General features: G+C 39.7%; 1 protein-coding gene across 1 annotated transcript in view; it reads left to right on the top strand.

The window, feature by feature from the left end:
• The window catches only part of JAZF1 (JAZF zinc finger 1), a 201,210-nt gene that overhangs the window by 165,243 nt on the left and 13,017 nt on the right, over positions 1 to 22,950 (top strand). The window contains exon 3 of the mRNA XM_075706310.1: positions 6,574 to 6,770. Within this exon, the coding sequence (XP_075562425.1) occupies positions 6,574 to 6,770 (197 nt within the window). The remainder of the gene's footprint in view (positions 1 to 6,573; positions 6,771 to 22,950) is intronic.

The raw sequence follows: 22,950 nt of genomic DNA, 5'->3' as shown, positions 1-22,950 counted from the left end.
CAAACCATGTTGCTTTGTCTTTGCTTGTAAAGGCAGCAAAGGGTGTGGAGTACAGTTCTTGACTAAGGGGTTCACTAGTTCATTTCGGGGTCCACAGAGCCCCACCCTACTGAAATGGGGTCCTGCCTTGAGAAGTGGATCCTCCTAATCCCTCTTAAAAATAGAGGTCTCGATTGAAATTGTAAGACTCTCTGCAACTAGAGGTGCTTCCCATCCTACCCTTTTCTTTCCCTAAACACTGCTAATGTTGATGAGGAAGACTGGGAGCTAAAATTACCATCCCCGCTTCCTTATTTCTCTTGGTACAGCACTGACAAAGAATTGCATAAACATACTGAGACAGAAGTGGGAAAAGACTGAGGAGAAAAGCAGATTTAACCAGCACCTTGCTCTGATAGGTATAAAGAATACCAGGAGAATGACTGTGGGGCTTTCAGTATGTAGTTAAGCTAGCGTGTGCCCCATCTGTTAAGTAATTTTGACCACTTCTGGTCTAAATATAATACAACCAGGAAGTAGCGCAAATCTGGTGTAGAGCACCATGGATTTTTTTCTCTTTCCAGTCAATCTTGAAGTTGACCAAGTGTTGGGTTAAGGAGCAGTCTGCTGAAATATGAGTGGTGGAAGCTCAGCAGCATGATTTCTCATGCTCTGGGAAAGGTGACGGGCTTTTCCCAGTACAGGTTAGCCAAATTAGGCAAACACGAATAAGAGCTGAATGTTAACATCAATGTTTTTCCTAATTTTCTGGGTGATAACAAGAAAAGGTCAGAACTAATTCTGTTCTGCTACCTTTTCCTGTTGTGGTTTAGTGCAGCTTGTCAGTGGTGAGGCACAGGACAAGGTATATGTTATTGTCAGGTAGTGCTGTCATTTTTTTTTAAGTTGGTGTGCAACTGGACAGTGTTGTGGAACAGTCCTGGGCCTTGAGCATCTCCACAGTGCAATCTGCTTGTTTTGCAAACTCGGAATAATTCCCCCTCCCCTTTCTAGTGTGCGTATGCAGTAACTGGCGAACAGTAGACCTGTGATTCCATCATCTCCTCTGTTTGCGTATGTTTTAGAGACTAGATCATGAAGAAACCAAATGTAACAAATTAATATTCACATCCCACAAGGTAGCTGTGGTGCACCTTTTTCACTGTCTGTGTAAATGTCTGTGGACATAGAAACAGATCTAGTCCAAGCAGGGTTAAGTTCCTGCATCAGCAAGCTGTTACAGTGAGGAAGAGGAGGAAAGGACATCTCACACCCTTATGACCATTATTAAGAAGATATATTCTGAAGGTCAACCTGTTTGGTTTTTTCCCTTTTCAACTGAAATCTCAAGTAAAAATTTTCAGTTTATTTGCAACTCAGTTTTATAACTACCCTTACCCTCAATCTGGGTGTATGAGTCCAGAGCTCTTAAACTGTTAGAATTGTGTGTAGTAAGAGTTTTATGATAAACTAACTCTGACATCATCATGTGAGTCATACTGGGACATGATACTGAAACAGTCAGTACACACTAATAGCTCAAGGAAATTTCTGGGGGAGTGTGTTCTGCTTCTGTTCATTCTTGATTCCAAAGCTTTTGGGGGCGACGGGACTTACAAACATTGCAAAGGTTTGATTTGAAAAGGCTTTTTAAAATTTGAAGGTTGCCTCTGCTTTTTTTGTGACTTTTTATGTTGGTAACAGCAGCTAACGCTGTTTGTATTATATTGCCACCTATATGGAAGGTTGTGCAACACTTTCCATTATAAGACTGTTTCAGTTGCTTATTATGTTGCCAACATTCAGCTGTTTGGGCTGAAATTTTCCATGCTGGGTGTCTCCTTCAGGCTGAATTTCTTGGGAAAGTTTCAATAAAAATACTTGAACCATTCCAGGGAATGAGAGGAGGGGGAAATACTATATTTTGCTCATGTTATTAAAGTTGCTGCAAGCACTTGATTCAGAAATCATTGCACCTACGTGTTTTAGAGCAGGGAGTTGAATTATTAGGAAGGTGAAAGGGCAAGGAAAGAAAAAACGGGGCTAGAAGAGATTTCTTTCTAAGGAATGGGCTCCTCCCTGACATTATGAACCATCTGCAAGAAAGCACACAAACCCCATGCTTGTCAAAACAGGGTCAATGAATGGCTGGGAACTGAATGATTCTCCTTGTTCCGCTGCGCCTACGTGGTATATTGGATTTGGAGAGAGAGGCTTATGAGGTGTAAACACAATCCTATGCAATGGGGATTGCAAAAGATAACTAAAACCTGCGTAGTGGTAGAACTAGAGGGGCAGGGTTATGGAGTTAAGAATAAGAGTTGAAAATAGCAGAGGTAGATTTGCTCAGCAAGGAGATGCATCTGCAGATGGTGAGAGAGACTGTTAAGCAAGGAGATGGGTTTTAACCTAAGTGGTCTTACAGCAGCCTTTGTTAGTTACAGTTCATTTTCTGTTTCCCACACATCTTGTGCATGTAAATGAGGCAGGGAAAATTGTATGCAATCGTGTAATTTAGAGACCAGTATCCAGCCTTAATTCCAGCATGTTTCATTTCTGAGCACTTGATGTTGCAACCATAATGTACTTTCAACATGAAAAGTAAAGCCTGAGTTGGAAATGTCATTCTATACCCATCACTAAAACACTTATATTGTAAGCTTTGAAGAACACCACCATAGCTAGGCACAAGTATATTACATTTCAATTAAAATACTGGAAAGTGTTTTATATTAATCCATTTAGAAAAGTTTCCTTTTCAAAACCATAGCACTGCCAGTGCTTCAGCAAACATGTATGGGACTATTTGGATCTGAAGAGGTTAATTGCATACTTGAGATATCAGGAACTGAACCTCTCAATTGATTCTGCCTTCCATTTCTTGCAGGTTCACAGTGTAGACAACAAATGATGTTTTGGAATATACCCAACATGCTTAGCCCAAATGGGAGTGAGTTAAAAGGACGGGAGAAGTTTCAGCTATAACTTCACATTTTTCTGATTTTTATTGACTTCAACCAGACTGGTTATACCTCAATATTATTTTAACATTGTTATTTGTGGCTGAGTTTATTAAATAGCAGCGTTCATGCTGCTGTTTTTAATATCTCACACTTGAGGTTATCTTCCAAGTTTTCAAGGATTTATAATGTTGCCATAACATTTTCATAAGGAATAAGGCTTCCCATCCAGAAGCAAGCGTACGTTATAATACAAATTCCAAAAACAGTGAATTAGACATTTCCTAGTTAGAGGAAAGCAAATGTGTACCAAGTGCTCATTTTATTAGATCCTTTTACTTCTTTCTTGAATGAATGAAATTTAGACTTCTATTTGGCGGCTGTTTTGTCAGTAATATCTGCATGCTTTTTTAGAGAAGAGAAATTTAAAACTGAACTGTTACTATGGATCTCTACTTTTTAAATATTAAGTTCATAAAAATGCCACATCCGTGTTTGACATGATGTATTGTCTCTGTTCAAAGATAAGCTCTCATGTCATATACCTGTTTATTAATGTCTGCAGACTGTGTGGTGTTGTTACATATCGTGGCAAAGATCCACTTATTAATGCCTCCATGGTACGGATGGACAGGATACATCTTTGTTGCTCTGATGGTACTTAAAATTTTATGCTACAGTGTTTGGAGGCTGTGTTAAAGTACACAAATCTCTTTTGAAAAAGTGCTGGTGTTTTGATATTTAGGCCAAGTATTTCTTTCATATTTCGCACAGATGCATAAAACCCCATTTTTTTTTTCTTTCTCCCTTCCCCTTCCTTACGCACCCTATGCCAGCAGTCACAAAATGTTGGGTTTCTATGGAGCCTAAATGAATATAGTGATTCATATTAATTTAAACTGTTGATTGAGGCCCAGAGGAGAAACTAGACGGTCCTACAGCACCATGTTGCAGATGCTGTGGCAGATATTAGGTATTGCTGTGAGACCTAGTGTGACCTGATGGTCATGTTCAGTGCAACTGTTGTGGTACTATGGTCTGCAGAATCAGTTTGTCCAGCCAGCCTGTGGCCTGATCCTTCATACAATGGCAGGATATAAACTGTGAACCAGATGACCAGTATGGCAGTACTCCCGCTGCCTTCCTCTCCTCAGGGTCTGCTGCTCTTCCTCGGGAGCTAAAGGTGGATCTGCCAGTCCTCTGTTGGATTCTGGATGTACATCGGGTTGCTTCCATGTCTTCTCCTATGATAAGGAACATCAAGTCACAAGACAGGCAGTTTGGCGACGTAGCAAATATAGTTGTCTCATGACAAGGAATTTGTTAGAGTGATGGGTTGGCCCTGGCTAGCAGCCAAGTACCCACATAGCCACTTGCTCACGCACCCCCACACCTCCGACCCCAACAGGATGGGGGAGAAAATAGGAGGAGCAGGAGTGAGAAAATTCATGGGCTGAAATAAAGGGAATCACTTAGAAGTACTGTCACAGGCAAAACAGACTTGACCTGGGGAATTTCACTTAATTTATTTCCAATAGCATAAATATTTAATTACTGATTCGGGTATTGGTTATTGAGAAACAAAAGAAAAATCCTAAAACACTTAGGGGGAAAAAAGCCACCATTCCTCGCCCTTTCCCAGGCTCACCTTCACTCTCAGGCTCACTTCACCCCAGACATCTCTCCTCCCCTGCTACCGCTGCGGGCCACATTGTTCCCTTCGGTGAGGCAACAAGTGGTGCAGGGGTTGGGGTCAGGTTGTAAGGGTTTCTCGCTGCCACCCCTTGTTTGTCACTCTTGTCCTGTGCTCTGATGTTGGTCACCGACAGGCTGCAGCGCCTCCAGGGGTCTACCTGCTCTCCACCATACAGCACCTCATGCTCCTCTGAGCTTGCTATTCTCTCTGTTGTTTCCTCCTCCTCTGTCACTCCAGCATTTTCTACCCCTCCTTAAATACGTTTTCACTGTGGTCCCACCAGTTTCACTAATGGGCTCAGCTGTGTCATGTGGGTCCATTGCGGAGGCAGCTGAAACCAGCTGTGGCTGGCATGAGAGAGACCCTGACTTCTTCCCACCCTGCAGCCCCCTCCGCTACCAAAACCTTGCCACCTACACCCAATACAGCAACTCAGCATCTTCATTATTTCCTGCACAGGCTTGTTCTCTGTGGCCGCTTCTATCCCCAAGTCTGTCTCATTCTCTTTCCTAGGCTCCTGTGAGGAGAGTGTGACTATTGAAAGAAAGCCAGGTCACCCTCGCTTAGTCCAATACAAATAATTGCTGGTAGTTTTTGTCATTCTGTTTCCTTACTGGATTGCAAATTTGAGTTTCTGGGTGACAGCTGACTCCGAGGCCAGTGCAGCATACCGGCTGCACCATGTTCTCACCTCTTTGAATGTGCCCTTCATGGTTTGCCAAGGTTGCAAGAGCTCATTATGTAAAGCTTGTGTCTTGGCTAAAACCTGATTTAACTCTGTCCAACCTGGTCAGACAGATGTCTAGGTGTAACTTAACTTTTTATTCTGTATCACATGCTAGTGCGTATTGTTTTATTCACTGACAGGGCATAGTTTGTACTTTAGCATGAAGGACAGAGGACTGTATGGACAAGGTGATTTACTTCAGCCTGTCTTCTTAGGAATCATGCAGGATGGCTCCTTATGCAGTTGAAGGGGAAAGACAAAGGATTAAAATATTGCTTGAACGCTAAGTGCATGAAATCTGAATTGCAGCAACCCCATTGTGGGGGAACCCCAATGCTTTCACGTGAGGGTTAATACAGGGGCCAGCAGTGATGCTTTGAATGTCAGCGTAATGCAGTATCAGGTGTTCTGGTGTAACTCTGTGTAGGTACTTGGAATAAAAGTGGTCTTTTTCACTTCAATTGTTCTTTTTTGGAAGGAATGAGAATAAAAGTGAAAAAAGCTATTTTTATTCCAGGTGAGAGATACCATGCAAAAAGTTGCGCTGCTGGAGTTCCTGCACTACCGGTGCACACCTTGTGTTGTGCTGGTGGAATTCCCTCTCGGCATCCCACAGAGATGAACCTTGAGATGCATTAGGCCTTCAGCAGCATGTACCAAAGCTCTACAAAGAGACCTCATTTGGTTTTCAAGAGTTGGGAACTCTGGTTTGAGGAATTGCAATTTAATTGGACATATTTTATGTCAGGCAGCATTGTCTGAAACCTTTAAAAAAAGGATGTGATTATCCTAAGTTGGAAATGATGTATCTACACAATCTAATTCATACTATCCCTTTGACCTTCAGATTCAATATATTTGCCCCTAACATTTTTCTCCATTATAGCTACTTTTTCACAGAAGGATTGAGTGTAGTTATTATAATATTGTGTGCAATGCTGATCTCTGGTAGGAGTTTAAAAAAACTTGTGTGTTTGCCCATGATGCAAATGTCTAATGTAAGTTAGAGAGAGGAAATGGCTCGGATCTTGAACACAGGAATAAAGCTGTTGATGGAGAAATTTGTATTCTTGAAATCTGTGTGTTGCAGAGGAACTTGTCATGGCTGTTTGAAGTTCCATTTGGCCACTGAGGCTGAAAAATACTTTGCCTAAAGCTTGCTTGCAGACAGTGTTTCAAGCCTCTCATCCTCATGATTGTCCTTGTTCTAGATTTATGACTGATGCAGCTCGACGTGAGCAGGAGTCTTTGAAGAAAAAGATTCAGCCGAAACTCTCCTTGACTTTGTCAAGCACAGTGTCCCGTGGGAATGTATCTACTCCACCTCGCCACAGCAGTGGAAGCCTTACTCCTCCAGTCACCCCTCCAATCACTCCCTCATCTTCGTTTCGCAGTAGTACTCCTACAGGTAAGCACCTACTTTTTGGTTTATCCCAAAGAAACTAACAGTTTTGCTACATGACATTTGGAGAACAATAGACATACTGAGGCACTGGGAGGAAGAACCCCTAAAAATAAAATGGAAGAGCTTTGGGCTCTTTGATTTGCGTTAAAATGCGTTTGGGCATTTGTTTCCAAACGCTTAAGCAGAGAAAGACACTAACTTTAAAAATCGCAGCTGAAATTACTACATGAAGAAACTAACCTTACCAGAAATACCAAATGTTCAGAAGACCCTGATATATCAGTAGGAGAGCTCTGCACATGCTACAGTGCCAGTTTAAAATACAAGTAAAAGTGGTCGGGATCTTCTCCCCTACCCCTTTCCTTTTTTTTTTTTTTTTTTTCTTTTTTCTTTTTTTGGGGGGGTTTGGGTTGGGGTTTTTTTTCTTTTTTTTGAGGGGGATTGAATTCATAAATAAACGAGTGGACCGGGAGGAATGTTCAGCTGCTGTCATCATGTAGACATGATTTTCATTAGGAAACTATATTCAAAAAAAGTAATGTATGAAAAAAGTGATCTGTGTTTTCTTCAAAAACAAGTATTCCAGTGGTTTTCCCAGGTATAACATTCCTGGGAATTTTTTTGCACTGATTACAGAAACTGAAAATTGCTTGCTGTGCTGAACTGGATCTCTTGGCCTAAGTCAGTCTGGTTTACATTAGGTAGAAATCTTGTCAGATAATTCTGATATACTTCAGATTAAATACCAATATTTCCTTCTAAAAAGCTAAATGCATATAATACATCTGTTCTGTTCTATAATAAATAGGCTCAACATATTCTTAATAGGAAATCACATGAGCATCCCTGCTTTGATAAACTGCTATGCCATGTGCTTTATATAAGCTAGTTAATGTTTTAGTATTAATGATTAAATGGAAAAGTTGTAGTGGTCCTTGTGACACTTTGTCTGGAAGTTCTGAAATGAATTGGCTGTTCAGTGTGGCCCTGGATATGAAAAAGGGAAGCATGTTGAGAACAGCTAAATGATAAAGTCCTAATGTAATACAGAAAATTTTAGAAGTAAGATTTTCTTAATTATCTCCTCTTTGAAACAAACTGATTCATTTCCTTGACATCCTACAGATGTCAAGGAATTTCTGCTTTCTTTTGTTTTACTTTTTGTACAGCTCCTCCTGGGAAGGCTAGTTCATGATGTGGTCAGGTAGTATGACTTTGTACATGTGTCAGGAACATTGGTTAGCGATGTATTCTCTGAAACATGTTCCATCAAATACTAAAGAAAAAAAGCCAATATCTGTCTACTGAAATATATTTATTTTTATTATTTATATATTTTTCAAACTTTTTAAGTTACTCAGAATGTTGTTTTACCTGTAGCTAGGAGAATCAGCTTGTTTTGGCTAACTGAGTTTCTGGGAGGCCTGGCCTGCCAGGTTATAAATAATACCAGCTTCCACTTTCTGCATCCTCTGTTCCAAGTTCCCTGTTGGAGCCCTGTTCCAAGGTTAGGGTTTGTATAGCCTCGTAGCAAAAACTGTATATTCTTTCTTGAAGATTTTTTTTTTAATTAACTATCAACTGAGTTGCATTTCAGCAGCCTCACCCCAGAATTTCCTTTTTTGTCACCTTAAAAGTTTTTCTGGACCTAAAATAAGCATTGAGATTTTTCTGATAAACTACCTGATTTTTCGCAGTGTTTGCTTGGCATAGGATTTTGTTCTCCGTGATGGTTGTAACTTGCATAGATGAGGTGCTCTGAGTCCTGCTGTGGCTGAGTTTCTCTTTCTGCTGGTGCAGTGCCTGCAGAGGGAGCCCAGGAAGGCCAGCAGAATAATTTTAGATAGGCAGCTCACATATCTGTTGTGGACTGATGTGAATCTGTTTCCCTCAAGTGTGAGTATATATGGCGACTAGTCGACTAGCAATGTGATAAAACCAAGAACAGTTAGCCAAGATCTGTTTCAGGGAAACAATTTAGAGCATGTAAATCATCCTGCATTTCAGCCTCCCAGTGCCTACACAACTTGCAAGCCCTACAGGCATATCCTCCACTGCATCCAGTGAGAATGAAGAATATTGTTGTATTCCTTCTGTGCAATCCTGTTTGATTTGTACTCCAAGCCAACTCTTGTTAACTCACTTTTGAATACAGGCAAACTTGTATGTTGTGGTAACTTCAGAAAATAAAGAGGCTGTTTTTCCTTAAGTTGCCTGAAAGGGCGTCATCTGGGTTATGTTAAGTGTTTGTTATAATCCAAATATCGTTGTCCTCATCCTCCTTTAGACCTATACTTTATCAGAAATAAAATGGGATTGCTTTGACCCAATTTATTGGGTCAATAAATATTCTCTTCTATTGTCTCCCATCTCAGTTGTTCGATGCTTTGTTAGGGTATCAAACTTCAGCAGTGTGCCTGGCATTACTGTTACTGCACGAGGTGTAACTCCAAGATGGCGCCACTTTAGATGCCGGAGAGAAAGCATGCCTTACAGACTGGTGAGATGGCACACAAATATGCATGTCCCTCAGGAGACAGTGTCTGTCCTATATGGCTGTTTGGCATTCTTGTTCAAGGCAGAAAGCAGGAACCTCACTAATCTTTTGGGTCCCATTTTCCATGTAGTGTCTTCCCTTTAGGTATGCTGCTTGTCTTGGCTTTGCTAGGTGTGGTAGTCCTATCTTGGGTGAAGCCAGCAGCTGCCTGAATCCCAGTCACCTCTGTGCATGTCCTTACAGCTAAGTCCCACCATTTCCTGATGCTGTTAAGCTACTGTTGTCATTTTTCAGCAAAGCATAATTTCATATAATGATCTCTCATCCATGTAGTGACCAGGCTCGAACCCACTTAGCTTGTGAAATTTGATAAGAAACAGTTCAAGGTGGTTTGGCTGCAGAGAATGTTTGTTAAGTTTTGCAGTAAAAATCCGTGCCAAAAGACTACAGGCCAAATTCTCAGACAGAGCTGAGCAGCTTCCAAGCTGACACACATACATGCTGCAAGTGTTGCATGCGTACGTATAACACCTTCTTCTGCATAAATGAGATTATTCATGTAGAAGCAGAAATATTCAGCAAAGAAGTGTGCTCTTTAAGGCTCTTCTCAGGTAATGAGGTAGACACGTATTTATCTGCAGACTCTGTATGTGTTAGTCCCCTGAAACGGCCCGTTTGTGGTTTCGGTGGGAAGTAGAAATGCAGCAGTTAATTTTCTGTACCTCCCCTCTGTTCCCTCAGGGGTGACTGGCATGTGCTCTTTGCTTACATTTGGCTTTTTGTTCCCTCTCCTATAACAAGTTTTCACTTCTTCTTAAGACCTGCATCCTCTAATGATTGCAGAAAGTTCACTTTAAAAATTTGTTCCAGTTTTCGTTTTAACAATAGTGTCTCCCGGGAGACTTTGTTTAGTAGGTTTAAATGCTCTTGTTAGAGTTCACAGGCGGGACTGAGCAAAAGAAATGGCTTCCATCAGTAATACAGACTCCTTAGGGTGATAGGGAAATATAGCTAAGTAGCACCAGCACATAGCTTATTTTGGAAATATGTTAACAGTCTGCAAACACTGAAATATATCTTTATTTAAGGAGCACTCAATTAAGTCACAAAAACGTATGTTGCCTTTATTTTTAAATGTCAATTTTAAACCCACAAAACTAATGAAGTCTAGTTATGGATAAAAATGGGGCTGACATTGCATCTTTAACATACGCTGTTAATTTTTTAAATGTTTTCATACATCTGTGTGGCTCACAGATGAATTTCCACCCCTAACTTCCTGGCTTTTGAGTGTAAGTCAGAGCATTGACATTCCTTTGAAAACTATGATATCTCTTCATACTGAAAAGCTTTAAAAAAGATTCAGTGATAGTAACTTATTGGTAATTCATTATTAACATAACCTGGTCCCAATTGTAGTTACAAAAGTAATTGATAGTAATGAGTCTCAGACTTAAAAAAAAAAAGCCACTTTTGCATTGAAGGAGTGCCAAAAATCATCTGAAACCACTGTTTTGTGTTTGTTTGTTTTTTCCTCCATATTTATGACAATTTTTTTTTTTTTTAAATGATTCCAGGCCTGGGATAGTAAATTTCAGCCTGGAGTGAATTTTTGGCCGCCTTATAAATCCTAAAGCAAGAGTTTAATACTACCAACTGGCTTTTTAATGGCTCAACCCTAAGTCTTGCCCACCCCCCAAAAAAAAACTGGAATATTTGAAAACCTCATAATTAGCATTACATTTTGCTCTGAAGAAACTGGCTCTCAGACCTTCTTTCCTGTTTATTTTGATTTTAATAGATTACAAGTTATAACATTTATGCTGGTTTAATAGGTTTATAGACCTACTTACTGCCTGATCGTGTTGGGCCGCGGATGGCAGCCAGTCCTGGCAGCGAGCATTGAGGATGCTATGGTTGGCTGGAATAGCTGCAGCCATCTGTCAGTCCTTCCACTTGTAAAGGAGATGAAAGAGTGAAGTTTTCATGGGTGGTCATAGCTGAATAGCCAAGAATTGGCAAGTCCCATTTTGATTTGCAGCTGTCATTTAAGTAGGTGACTAACTATTGGTTTATCTTATTAATTAGGATAAATGCCTTCCTGGGGAGTCATACCTGCGCAGTGATTTTTGATTGACTGCATTTGAAAGATTTTACCTTTCCTTCATATGGCAAACTTCCTTGAAATTTCTGCTAGCCCAAACTCAATATTTACAAAAGTGACCCCATTTTCTACCCACAGAAAATATCTAACTTTTCGATCTTTTTTTTTTTTTTTTCCTTTTCCTTTCTGGTAAAACATGAAACTAATAATTACTTTTAATTTGGAGTAAAAAAATACTTTGTAGGATTGGCCTTAACCTTAACGGAATCTAAGATCTAAACAGTGATATTGTAATCAAATATGCCTGAAAATTAAGTACAGCGATATTTTAAGACTTAAAAAAACCTTATGACTGAGGCTTTCAAGTTAGTACTGTTGATGTAGAAACCGTATACATTTACCATCTGAGGATACTATTTGAATGATTTAGTAGATCTATAGTAACTGAGTAGTTTTTTAGATATATGGAGCATATTCTTAAACTGCAGTCAAGACCACTTTGTAGCTGTGTCAGTAATCCTAAAGCTGCACTGTTTCAGCCAGTTAGAACATATCATGTGAAAAAGGCCATTTTTTTCTAATAAATCATACCAGTGGTGAACCATGACTTTATATAATATGTGATTTAAAGACAGGAAGTGAAAATCAATATCTTTTCAATCAAAATAAAAATCAGTCTTCACCTAGTGTGTATTTTCAGAGCCTGGTGTAATTAGAAATACTTTAGATACCTAATGTGACTGCATTCTTAAATATCTACAATTATTTTAAATATGTGTGTGTTTAATTTAGTTTGTTAACCTACAACAGAGACTCATGTCCCATTTACATCATTAGGGAATATATTCTAAGATTAAAATAGCATATATATAAATTTTTTTGCAATAAAATTAATAGATTCTTACAACTCAGACTATTAATTTTCTCTCTTATTCAGCTGGATTTTGTTCAGGATTCAAATGCAACTACTGGCAAAACAGTGACCAAAAAACTACAGCTTCCTTCTTGTGTTAATGAGTGTTCTTGCTACTGATGAAATAATTTAGAGCTTCATTGTTCCCTCTATGGGTGACTAATTTACAGGGGAGGAAAGTCTGTGTATTACAACTAAAGATCTCCTTTCTCCTTCTGCCAAAGACAGTTGGGACTCAGAAATGAATCTGTAATGATCCACCTTGCTTCTGGTCTGTTAAGGACTTGTCTGTTGTGGGAGCTTTGATTTTGGGAAGCAAAGCACTGTGTAGCAGTTTATGAGTTTTCCCAATAAACCTTGTTATCTCAAGTAATGTTATCTCAATGACATGAGATATCGTTCCTGTAATTCTGCTGTGTAGCGTTTGCCTTCATGGATAACTCATGAAGGAATCCCAAGGGCCTCCTCTTGAATCTATTCCCTTTTCTTTTCCAAGAATGCAAAAGTTGAAAGAAAACCACTCATTGTTTGCTGGTAATAGCAATCAAAAACACAATAGTAACCAGCCATTGGAATTGGGCATTGAAATGGAGTAACAGGCATGCTGGAAACTAATATGGTTTAGATTCTAAATGCGTGTTTAATTTTTGTTACTTTAAGTTGTTTAAAAAATGTGTTGTCTTCTTGTAATGCAAGAGCTCATTCCTCTTCATAGGTATCAAAGCAGCTAACATTTCAGTACAGTTTCCATATGTTACGCTTTCAACAATGAAGTAATCATATGGCACAGACAGCTGTTATGCAGAGTGCTATAACAGCACATTGAACAGAATCCAGCAAGAAAGAGAGATCTGCTCAGCTAAGCTACTTCGTAAGTTTAAAGTGTAGAAATGTAAAATAAGGGGGGACCCCCCCTAAATGAATTGAAGACTGAGAGGAAGAGGAATTAGGTGCCCAAACTTTTTTTTGTTTGTGGATGTGCTATTAATACATAGTCAAATTAACCTGAATTTATAGCAGAGCTGCTATTTGTATCAGAATCTCTTTGGCTTCTGTCAGCAGGTGGCATTTCTGAACTCCATGTTAGGTTGAATCAGAGTAGGCTGTGAATCATTAAATCCGCTGTTCATTTGATAATGTGCAACTGCTTTTTCTTTGGGCAGCGCAGATTGGCTCATTATTGCTACAGCTAGAGTGAGCTTGCTCTTTTGTGCAGGGCTTCTTTTTTTAAGGATAGTGCGCTGCAAAATATTCTTCGATTAAGATTTTAAAGGTGGTTAAAATTAGACTTGGAAGTCAGGACAATGCGGTGGAAACAAGTACACGTTGATGGCTTTTTGAAAATCGTGCTACAAATTCAGGTCACGTGCACTTAAGCACATGATTAATGTTAAGCACCTAATACTCACCAAGCAGGTGAATGCCTGATGTTGAGCGCATAGCAAGTGTTTTGTCAGACTGGAATGAAGTATTCTGCACTTGCAGAGTTGCAAGCTCAAGAATTTATGTACGCACAAAAGTCTAACTTTAGCCATTCACTTCAAAAACTCTTCACCTGTGTTAGCATATTGTAAGTGCTCAGGTTTAATTATTACACTTTATGTTAATGTAGTGTAGTATCATGCAGATGTAATTGAAAAAATAATGAAAAGTAGACATATGAGATCAAATCCCAGGGTTCTTGTATTAAATTGTTGCTGAGAAGTGGGCTGAGAGTGCTACATTTTTGTGTGTTTGACTTATGGGGTGTCTAGCATAGTGAAGCACGACTCAACCAAGTTCTGCTGCAGCTTGAACAAACACACTTTCAGATGTCTGAGGAACCATCTCATTAGTTGTTCAGATTGACTGAAGTTTCAACTTGCTTAATTGCCTGTTCAGAGACTGAAGAACTTGTATGCTCTGTTTTTATTAAAAATTAGATATATAGACCCACTCTTGTATAAACAGTATGGGCAAATAACTAAGCCATACTTCACAAAATGAAGACCAAATTCTGTTCTCCAACATAACAAAAGTTTGTCTGAATGCATTTGATATTTCAGGCCTGCAAGGTACGATAAAATCTATGATAAAATACCTTGAGGCAACTGTATTGTGGTCTGTGGCAAAACTTCCCTCTGAGGGACTTCACTGGTGCCAGGATTGCCCATTTCTGTGCAGATGACGAAAGAGAACTTTCTTTATAATTACTGGAGCCAAAATCTAATTGCATCTAATTGCAGGTTTGGGGGCCTATATTAATCCTGCACGCTAATTAATATATACATATGTTTGCCCAGCATTTAGCAATCTGAGGCACCTATTCTAAGAGAGCCTTATGGGTGTTCTTGTAAAAAAAAAAAACATAAATAATAATTAAAAAATAATGAAAGGCATTGTGCAAAACAGTTGATCAACATATGACTTAAATATAATATATGTGTGTGCTCAGACATGGTATGAGATTTTAACATGAGCTTTTGGCTGAGGTCGTGACTGAGCATGAATAATAAGTAAAATCTGTGTTAATTTCTAGTTTCTGCCTTAAGGAATAAAGCTATGGTAGGAGGTTTCCAATAACAATGAAAAATAATAAGTAAAAGTGCAATTATTTCCTATAGGGGTTTTCTTAGCCCAGGTGGAATTTGTTCCCAGCAACAGCTAAAAGATGATGTTTTTTCAGAGCTACATGCCACATTCCCCTTCTAGGGAGCCAGTCTTTAACCTCGTATATATTCAGCTCTTCCTTCCAGTAATCCAGAGTGAAAAATGCTCAAGTGCTCGTCACTGTGCTTGGCTAAGTGCTTCAGAAATGGATCTCTCTTTTCTAGCAGTTATCTCCTGTCAGGCTGCTGTCTGGGTTCCTTAGAGAGGCAAGAGTATGTATTATATTGGTTATTCACTGACAAAACCAAACCAAAAGAATTATATTCCCAGAACATACTGAAACTCAAGCTTGGAGGATCTGTGGAGCAAAGATGATGTCGTCTTACATGCACAGCAACAGTGCTGTTGTCATATCTTGGGTGTGACTGCATGGCAAATAATAATTACTAACTTACAGCCCCAATTCAAACAGCTTGAAATTATCATGAAGACCAAAAACATTATCTTACTCAAACCTGCACAAATTGGTGGCTCAGTGATTTCTAAGTACACCTAGGTTGTATGGAAGTAACTGTATCTTGATGTCCCATAGCGGCTGGAGGTCTCTTCTGCTGAGGGACCACCGGAAGACTGCTGTAACTCTTGTTGCCTCTGTTTTCTTGATCAGTTTTCGTGGAATTCTGGTAAAGCAGGGGCAATAAGTAAAAGTAACTTTCAGTGACAGATTAGTTTCTCGTATTTACTGTTGGAGATAAACTAGATAAACAATAACATCCTGTAGGAGTGCGGAGGGGGCCCTAGCACCAAGGTGTTGCTGAGGGTCAGGAGTCAGAAGGGGAAGTGGAACAGGTGTGCAGAAAGGAAAAGGGAGAGAGATTTTGCCTAAGAAATCTAAACAGGACAAGTGTTTACAGACAGAACTTTTCTGTTTAAGTCATTTCATTTTCATCTTTGTTCTACCAAAGAGTATCTTGATGTTTCTCCTTTGTACCACTTTGTTACATGCCACTTATTGAAATCTAGCTGTGTGATTACCTGGGTACCTGCTCTGCAGTTTGGCTGGACCCTGAAAGAAGGATGAGAGTTGGCCTAGGCTTGGCGGCCATTTCTCTTACAAGGGAGGCCATGGTGTCCTTTTTTTCATCTCCTAGGCAAAACTGGAGTCTTCAAGGACTCTGCAAACCCCAGCCTCCATTTGCATTACGGGAGTTACCTCGTTTGTTTTACAGTGAGTTGGGGACTCCTCAAAGGCCACCTCTTTCAGTGAGGATGGACCAGGTTAGAGAGGAGTGTCGGTTAAGTGTTTGCAAGGAGCATAGGGCCCCAAGCACGAGACTTCAGTTCTGTCAAAGTCCTGTAGCTTTGGGGTACGGATCCTGGAGTATTTCTGCAGGGCTGTGCTAGATAAGCCAACACAACCCATGAGCATCTTGCTTTTTCAGAGGTTTGGGATTCCCACTGATCCAAGGCTGTAACCTTGTAAAAATGGAGAAAAATGATGGGGATTCACCGCTAACAAACCTTTTCTGTGGTTCTCACAAGGACACATATCATGATAACCTCCCCTGCTTATTCCTTTTTTTAACTCTATCCTAAACTAGCTTAGGTTATAAGTACAAAAAGGCCTATACTACATTCACAAAATGAAATTATTTTAAAGTGGTGCTTACAGCAATTGAAATTACTTTTAAAGTTAAAAGGCTATTTCTAAGTGTATATAGAGGAAAGTAAGATTGAGGTAAAAATAGCTGATGGGGGAAAAAATAGGGCTGTGCTGTGAGGGGAAAATACATGAAGGCTTTTTTTTTTTAATTATAGTTCTTCTCGTAGTTTTCCTCTGCATTTTCTGGTTTTCTTCCTTTTCCTGTTTTATGGGTGCATTTCCCTTATAAGTCTGTTAAATTTCTTACTTGCTCTTTAACTTGGCAGTAAAAATGTGTTGAGCCCAGTTTGCTACAAAAATATGTTCTGGGAAGATTGAATCAGTTGTCAGATTTTGTGCTTTCTGCCAGAGGAGAAGGCACATCAAAAATTTAACATTGCATCTTATTTATCTCATCCTGCTCACTACAGGTAGCTTTACACGTAACCTCCTGTTTGTTGTACTTCGTCTTCCCAGCCCCTTCAGAGCATTCTTGTTTGATACAGACATAAATTGCACCAGCAATTGTAAAGCTACTGTGCTGTAGAATTGTATATTAGTTGCACATACCTGTAATTAATTGGATGGGAATTTTCACAGTACTCTCCCCAAGGAACAATTTCATTGAAAAGTAACCGAGTTGTCTAGACTATAGCAACTCATAAAATCATCACTAGTTTTGGGTTTTGAGCTACAAAGCAGCAATAGAAACATGGCTTGTAGATTTAAAGTACTTCCAAGCACAGGAACTGTTTTATAATCCCCATCGTAGTAGTCTAACCTGGCAAACCATTTTTAACAGGGTCAAGAACAGAAAACATACAATAAGCTTAAAGTAAAGATTATCTCTGTGTTAATTTGTGATGGGGTTTTTTTGGTGTAGAAGTGAACCCAATGTACATGGACCTTTCTTCCTCCAAATGTGTGAAAAATACACATTTTGTAGAAAGCCCGTTGTGCCTGCCTTTCACAGCTTGTGGCATAACTGGTTTAATGTAAGAATAGCTTGACACTCAAAAAGGAACTTCAGTGGTTCTGGGTAACAATGAACAGCATTCATGTTTGTGTGTTTATACTGCAAGGGCCAATTGGTGGAAGGATGATTTTTTTTTTTTTTTTTTACTATTTAGCTTTATAAGTAATCTGCTAATTACCTTGAAAATTACTAACTGAAAGCACAAATGTTTTTCAGAAAGTTGGAAACTGTAGTTGGACACGTGGAACTTCTAGGTGCTTATTTAAATCATGCCTATGCATATGCACATATATATACATATATATATAAAAAAATTACACTGCAAGATTAAACGGGATTTATTTGTACCATTGTAGTGCCTCGAGAACGTGAACTTAAAAAAATCGCTCTAGCTATACTAATTCTGTATGTCTGCGTACTGAAAGCGGTTAAGGTTTTCAAGGAGTTTTTACAGTGCCTAACAGAAAAAAAAGCATACTTATTCAGGCTAGCACTTCAGTGTGCTGAAGATGGTGAAACTACAGCAAATGCTTGAGTTTTCCTTGCACTGTAGCCAAAGCAAATCAGAAGTAGAAAAAAGCAAGGACTAACATACCATTTCACACTCGATGACTTAAAACACAGAGAGGTTTATTTCACAGGGGAAATGGTGTATTATGAGTCGATGTTAGCCAGTACATGATCATCAGAATGATGTAAAATTCTAGGAAAAACAGGGTGATTTGTAGCTCCTGTGTATTACCAGGTGAACTAAAGGCTATGAAACATTTGCTGGCCCCAAAACTACACATTTTCTTGTCTTTATAGTGCTTGTGGCCTGGCAGGTGGAAGACACCACCCTAATTCTTGTTGAGGATGAAGCCTGATGCTTTGTCCATGCTAGCACAGGCTCCTTCTTGTAAGGTTTTTCCATGTATAGTCAGACAGCATCATTCACAGCAGTTTCTCAGTACTTCTGCCTCTAATGCCAAAGGATACAAGAAGCCAAGGAGCAATGGAAAATAACAACTTGAAAAGTACTTTCATTTCAACTTCAGCCCAGTGATACATCATCTGAAACAATTCACACCTGCTGGCATGTGTTTTGTACACCTGATTGAAATGGTGATAGCCTCAAAGAAAGGTTTGTGACAGCCTACCAGGCACAGTTCAGATTTTATTTTATCAAAATATTTGTTTTTTAAAAAAATAGAGAAGACATGACTCCCCACTGAATGTGTTCTTATGTTTGGGTGTTAAAAATGCCTTTCTTTCTCAGAAATGCTAAGGAGGATTAATTAAAATACATGACAGATCTTTCCTGTAGATTTTGTGCATAGGCAGGATGCCAAAAGCCTTGATTCTGGCTCAGTAATCAATAGGCATTTTAGTCCTTACTGGTAATTCTGAGTATTGTCATTAGGGCTATCTTTCAAATTAAACTGATGGAGTTTCTTTAATCTAGATGATCAGAGCATTTAAAAGCAGGTAGAGAGAAGCGTTAAGTATATTTTCGTGCAAAGGAAATCTTTCCACCCTTAAGTGCGTTGAAGTAGAGAATCTGCCATTGCCTCCCGCGTTGCTGGTCAGGGGTTTGTAACCCTCCTGGGGCTCATAAGCGTGAAATTTCCTTGCCCCAAAGCTGCTGAAAGAGCACTGAGCTGCCCTGGGTCTCTGCAGCTCCGCCACACCCTGGACCTCCATGGGCAGCCTGCCGCGGGATCCCTTTGGCATGATTCAGCCCATTCACGCTTAAGGGTCTAAGGTCCGGCCCAGAAGCATCTTGGAAATCCTCTCGTAGCTGAACCCTGCTGAAATCAGTGGCGCTCCTCATGTAGCGAGTGCTACCTGCACAGCGATAGCAATTCCTTGGATCGGAGCCTGGTCATAGCTCGGTGCATCCTTGCTGGGTTCGTGCGCCGATGAAGGCAAAGCGCACAGCAGTCGGGGTGGGTAAGGACTGTGTGCATTAGCAGTTTTATGGCCTGTACTGTAAGTGGCTGAATAGCTTTTGTACAGCTGTAAAGCATGTTTAACCCAATGTTATAAAACACGTCTCAAATGTACTTTCATAGCTTCATAAACTGTAGTTCATTTATGTAGGTACTTTTTATTGTAATCCTTTATCTTAAACATGAAACTGTTTCCTGATACTGTTTCTATTTTTTTCTTCTTTTTTATGAAAAAGGGGGAAAAGAAGAGAAAAGAAAAACTGCCTTTTTGTTATATGCATCAGGAGAGTCCTTAAGTACAGTAATAGTGCCCTGAACTTGTATTTTTGTATTTCTAACCTCAGAATGCAGGCCTAGCAACTAAAAAGCCAAAACAACATTAATTATGACTGTTCTTCACTGTGGTTTTTGGAGTATAAGTTTGGAACAGATGTTTTGGGGGAGAGAAGGAGGGAGGAAGGATGGATTGTTTCTTTTTCTCAGCCCCAACTGGTTTTAATTCTTTCTTGAACATTTTGAGAATATCTTTAAACATTTGCCAGAGTTCAATTAACATCCTGTGACTAAAGGTGGAAAATGTTCTACTTTGTTTTTCTTCAAACATATACCTGCTCTTGCTGTTCATGCCAAAGCCAGAGAAAGAAAGGATTCCAGCTGGCATAGGTTTTATTACTGTTACATTAATTTGCAGGTTAGGCCTCCAGTTGGGAGGGGTCTGCTGGATTGATTTATTTATTTACTTTTTTATTTGCATGATTTTACAAAAGTGCTGTGTAAAACACTGCTGTTTAATTACAGGAAAGTTATGCTCTTTTTTGGTGAGTGTTTAACAGCTTATTCTTGTTTACATGAAGTTGTAGAAATCTAGTTTTAAAATATGTTTCAAGCAGAGATTGTGTTCTTGGATTTATCATGTTTTTCCTGTACTATGTATAAACAGAAGATTGTACATTATTGAAAGCCCTTTTTTGTGGAAAGCAGGATTGGGAAAAAAAGTTTATATAAGAATGCAAAATAACTTCCCGAGACTATTGGCGCAGTGTGACCATAAAACCTCAACAGCACATTGTGCAGTGACATTATAACAATTTGCTTTAGCACCTCTGCAGCGTTCTCAGAAAGTCCTGTTCTACAAAACACATGCCGTGATATCAGTTGACTGTTTTTTCCAGAATTGGTTCTTTGCATGCATGTTTTTGTGATTAGTTGCTGTTTTGCAAGTAATTGGAAGTGGAGAAAATTTTTTTCTTACGTAGCTTATTACATGTATGTTTTATTTGCATACTTTTATACATTCAGTAAGTTGTAACATATCTGCTTATATAGGTGTGCAAGCTCCTTTTAGTGGATTTATAATCACTGGATTGGGATTTTCTGTTTTAGTTTTAAAGACTGTTCTTTGATACGCTGATACCAAGATAGAAAATGGCACGCAATTGCTTCTAAGGCGAGATACAGTCCAGCTGCTCCACCAACCCCTATATTGGCTCTGGAGGACTATTTTTTTTAACCTGAGTGTTAATAGATCCATTTCTCTTGTAGCACAAAATGGTGAGCAGATCTCATGTGCAAATAGTTCCCAGTTTTACTGACAGTGAATAAGAATATGTAATACTAATGTCATACTAATAGTACTTTAAATAAAAACCTTTACGTTTATTTTGTACCTTTATCATTTTAGCTTTACCTCTAGGATTTTAGGGTGATTTCCCATATAGGCTAGCTCAGCTGAAATCATTCTATACCAAAATACAGTATATTCAGTTCTGTGTTTTACCTATAGGATCTGAAGTGTTTGCGTGCTTTCCAAGGTGGATTCAAACCTTGTAATTGAATACATTTTCAGCCACTTAAAATTCAGCGTGAGCTTACATTGAGCGTTTAAATGAAAACTAAAGGCGATTTGAAATGTTGGAATCGACCTATCTACCATTTCATTTAAAACACCAAGGTTATCCATGGGTTGGGTGCATAAATACTTGTGGGTTCTTCTTGTTTGAGGTACCACCCTCCAAAACAGTTGTGCAAAGGATCTTTTCAGGCTGTCTCTGTGACTGTGCAAGTTACAGTTGCCATTTCTGCTGCGATTGTGAGAGAGAGTAGAGGATGTCCAGAAACATCTACCTATATCCTTCCTTGCTTAAATATTCCCTCCTTCAGTATAGCAGAGCCTACTGGCTGAAAGCTACTCTTCAAATGATGCAAACACGAAAAAGTATTTTTTTTTGTCTAACTTATTTTCTCTAGTGCTTTTAAGTACCTTGTGCATAAAAATAATGTTAAAAAAACCGTATTGCTCTTTGGATGTGAATCCAAATTACATGTGGTACATTTTTGAAATTGTCTTGGTGCTTATTCACTAACTGAGCCTTGCTTCAGCCAGAGACAATAGAAAATTAGTTCTTGTGAGTAGTAATAGTTCCTAAACAGCTCGCTATTTAGCGCTTGATACTTGATCTAAGCTAGGAGAGGACTGGAAGGAAGGGTGGTTTCTCCAGAAGACATTTTTCTGGCCAAATCCTGCTCTGACTAGTGTCATGAGGAAGAGTAGGATGCTGGCAGCAGTGGCGGCTGAAGTGCAAGACGAGGGATGCACTCCTGGCACGAGCGTGAGTGAGAGCAGCCTGGCCGCGACCGCCGCAGACCACACAGCCCGCGGGACCCGCTGCGTGGGGCTGGCAGCAGCCAGCAGGACATGCCCTGCGCCACCCCCCCCGCTCGGCGCAAGGCCGAGTCAGTAATAAGTTGTAATTGTTATTTTGATGGGTCTTTTGTGATCGTGCGGAGGGATGGAGGTCTTTGCCAGCCTTGGCAAGTGCCCATTTGACAAACCATAACCATCTCAAGCAGCTCCCTCGAGTGACAGCAGAGCTGCCAAGCATGCAGTTGGCTTTGAGAACAGATTTGCCTCTCCTCTCCCAGGAACAAGGTTGAGAGATATTTACTAGGGTAAGAGAGAAAACTTTTAACTGCGTGTGCCTTTTGGCTGAAGAAAGGCTCCAGCCTTCACCATGGTGAACCTAGTGCTCACTTTATGTAGGTGCTTAATCCAAACACTGGAATTGCCCTTGCAATCTAAAATGCCAGTGTCTGTAGCACTACACAGACATTTCGGTGGTTTTACATGCATTTTTACATCATTTTTGTGGACATGAATGATAAAAGTATTTTTGAAAACACAAGAAATTAATCTGAATGCACCTTTCACAAAGGCTAAAAAGCACTTTCTGTACTCGGAGTCCCCTTCTCCCTCTGCCCCCAAAGCAAGCAAGCAAGCAAAGGAAAAACCCTGGCTTAGTCTGTTTGGATGATCCAGTGTCTGAAATACGTTGCCTGAGTTTGCAGAGCTGATGCATGGTGCCACCCGCACCAGCTTGCAGCCAGGAGAGTCCTGCTACAGCTTCTAGAGTAAAGAGTTGCGTAGCAGCCATGATGCATGTTATCAACTGTTTTGTATTTCATTGCCCCTAGCGTTTATTTTCTGTGCTTTAGATAAAGGAAGAATATTTCATTTTGAATGACTTGATGTGT

The sequence above is a fragment of the Pelecanus crispus genome, chromosome 2 (genome assembly GCF_030463565.1).
Source record: "Pelecanus crispus isolate bPelCri1 chromosome 2, bPelCri1.pri, whole genome shotgun sequence".
Lineage (NCBI taxonomy): Eukaryota > Metazoa > Chordata > Aves > Pelecaniformes > Pelecanidae > Pelecanus > Pelecanus crispus.
The sequence above is the reverse complement of the archived record's forward strand: the minus strand, read 5'-3'. Positions and strand labels throughout refer to the sequence as shown.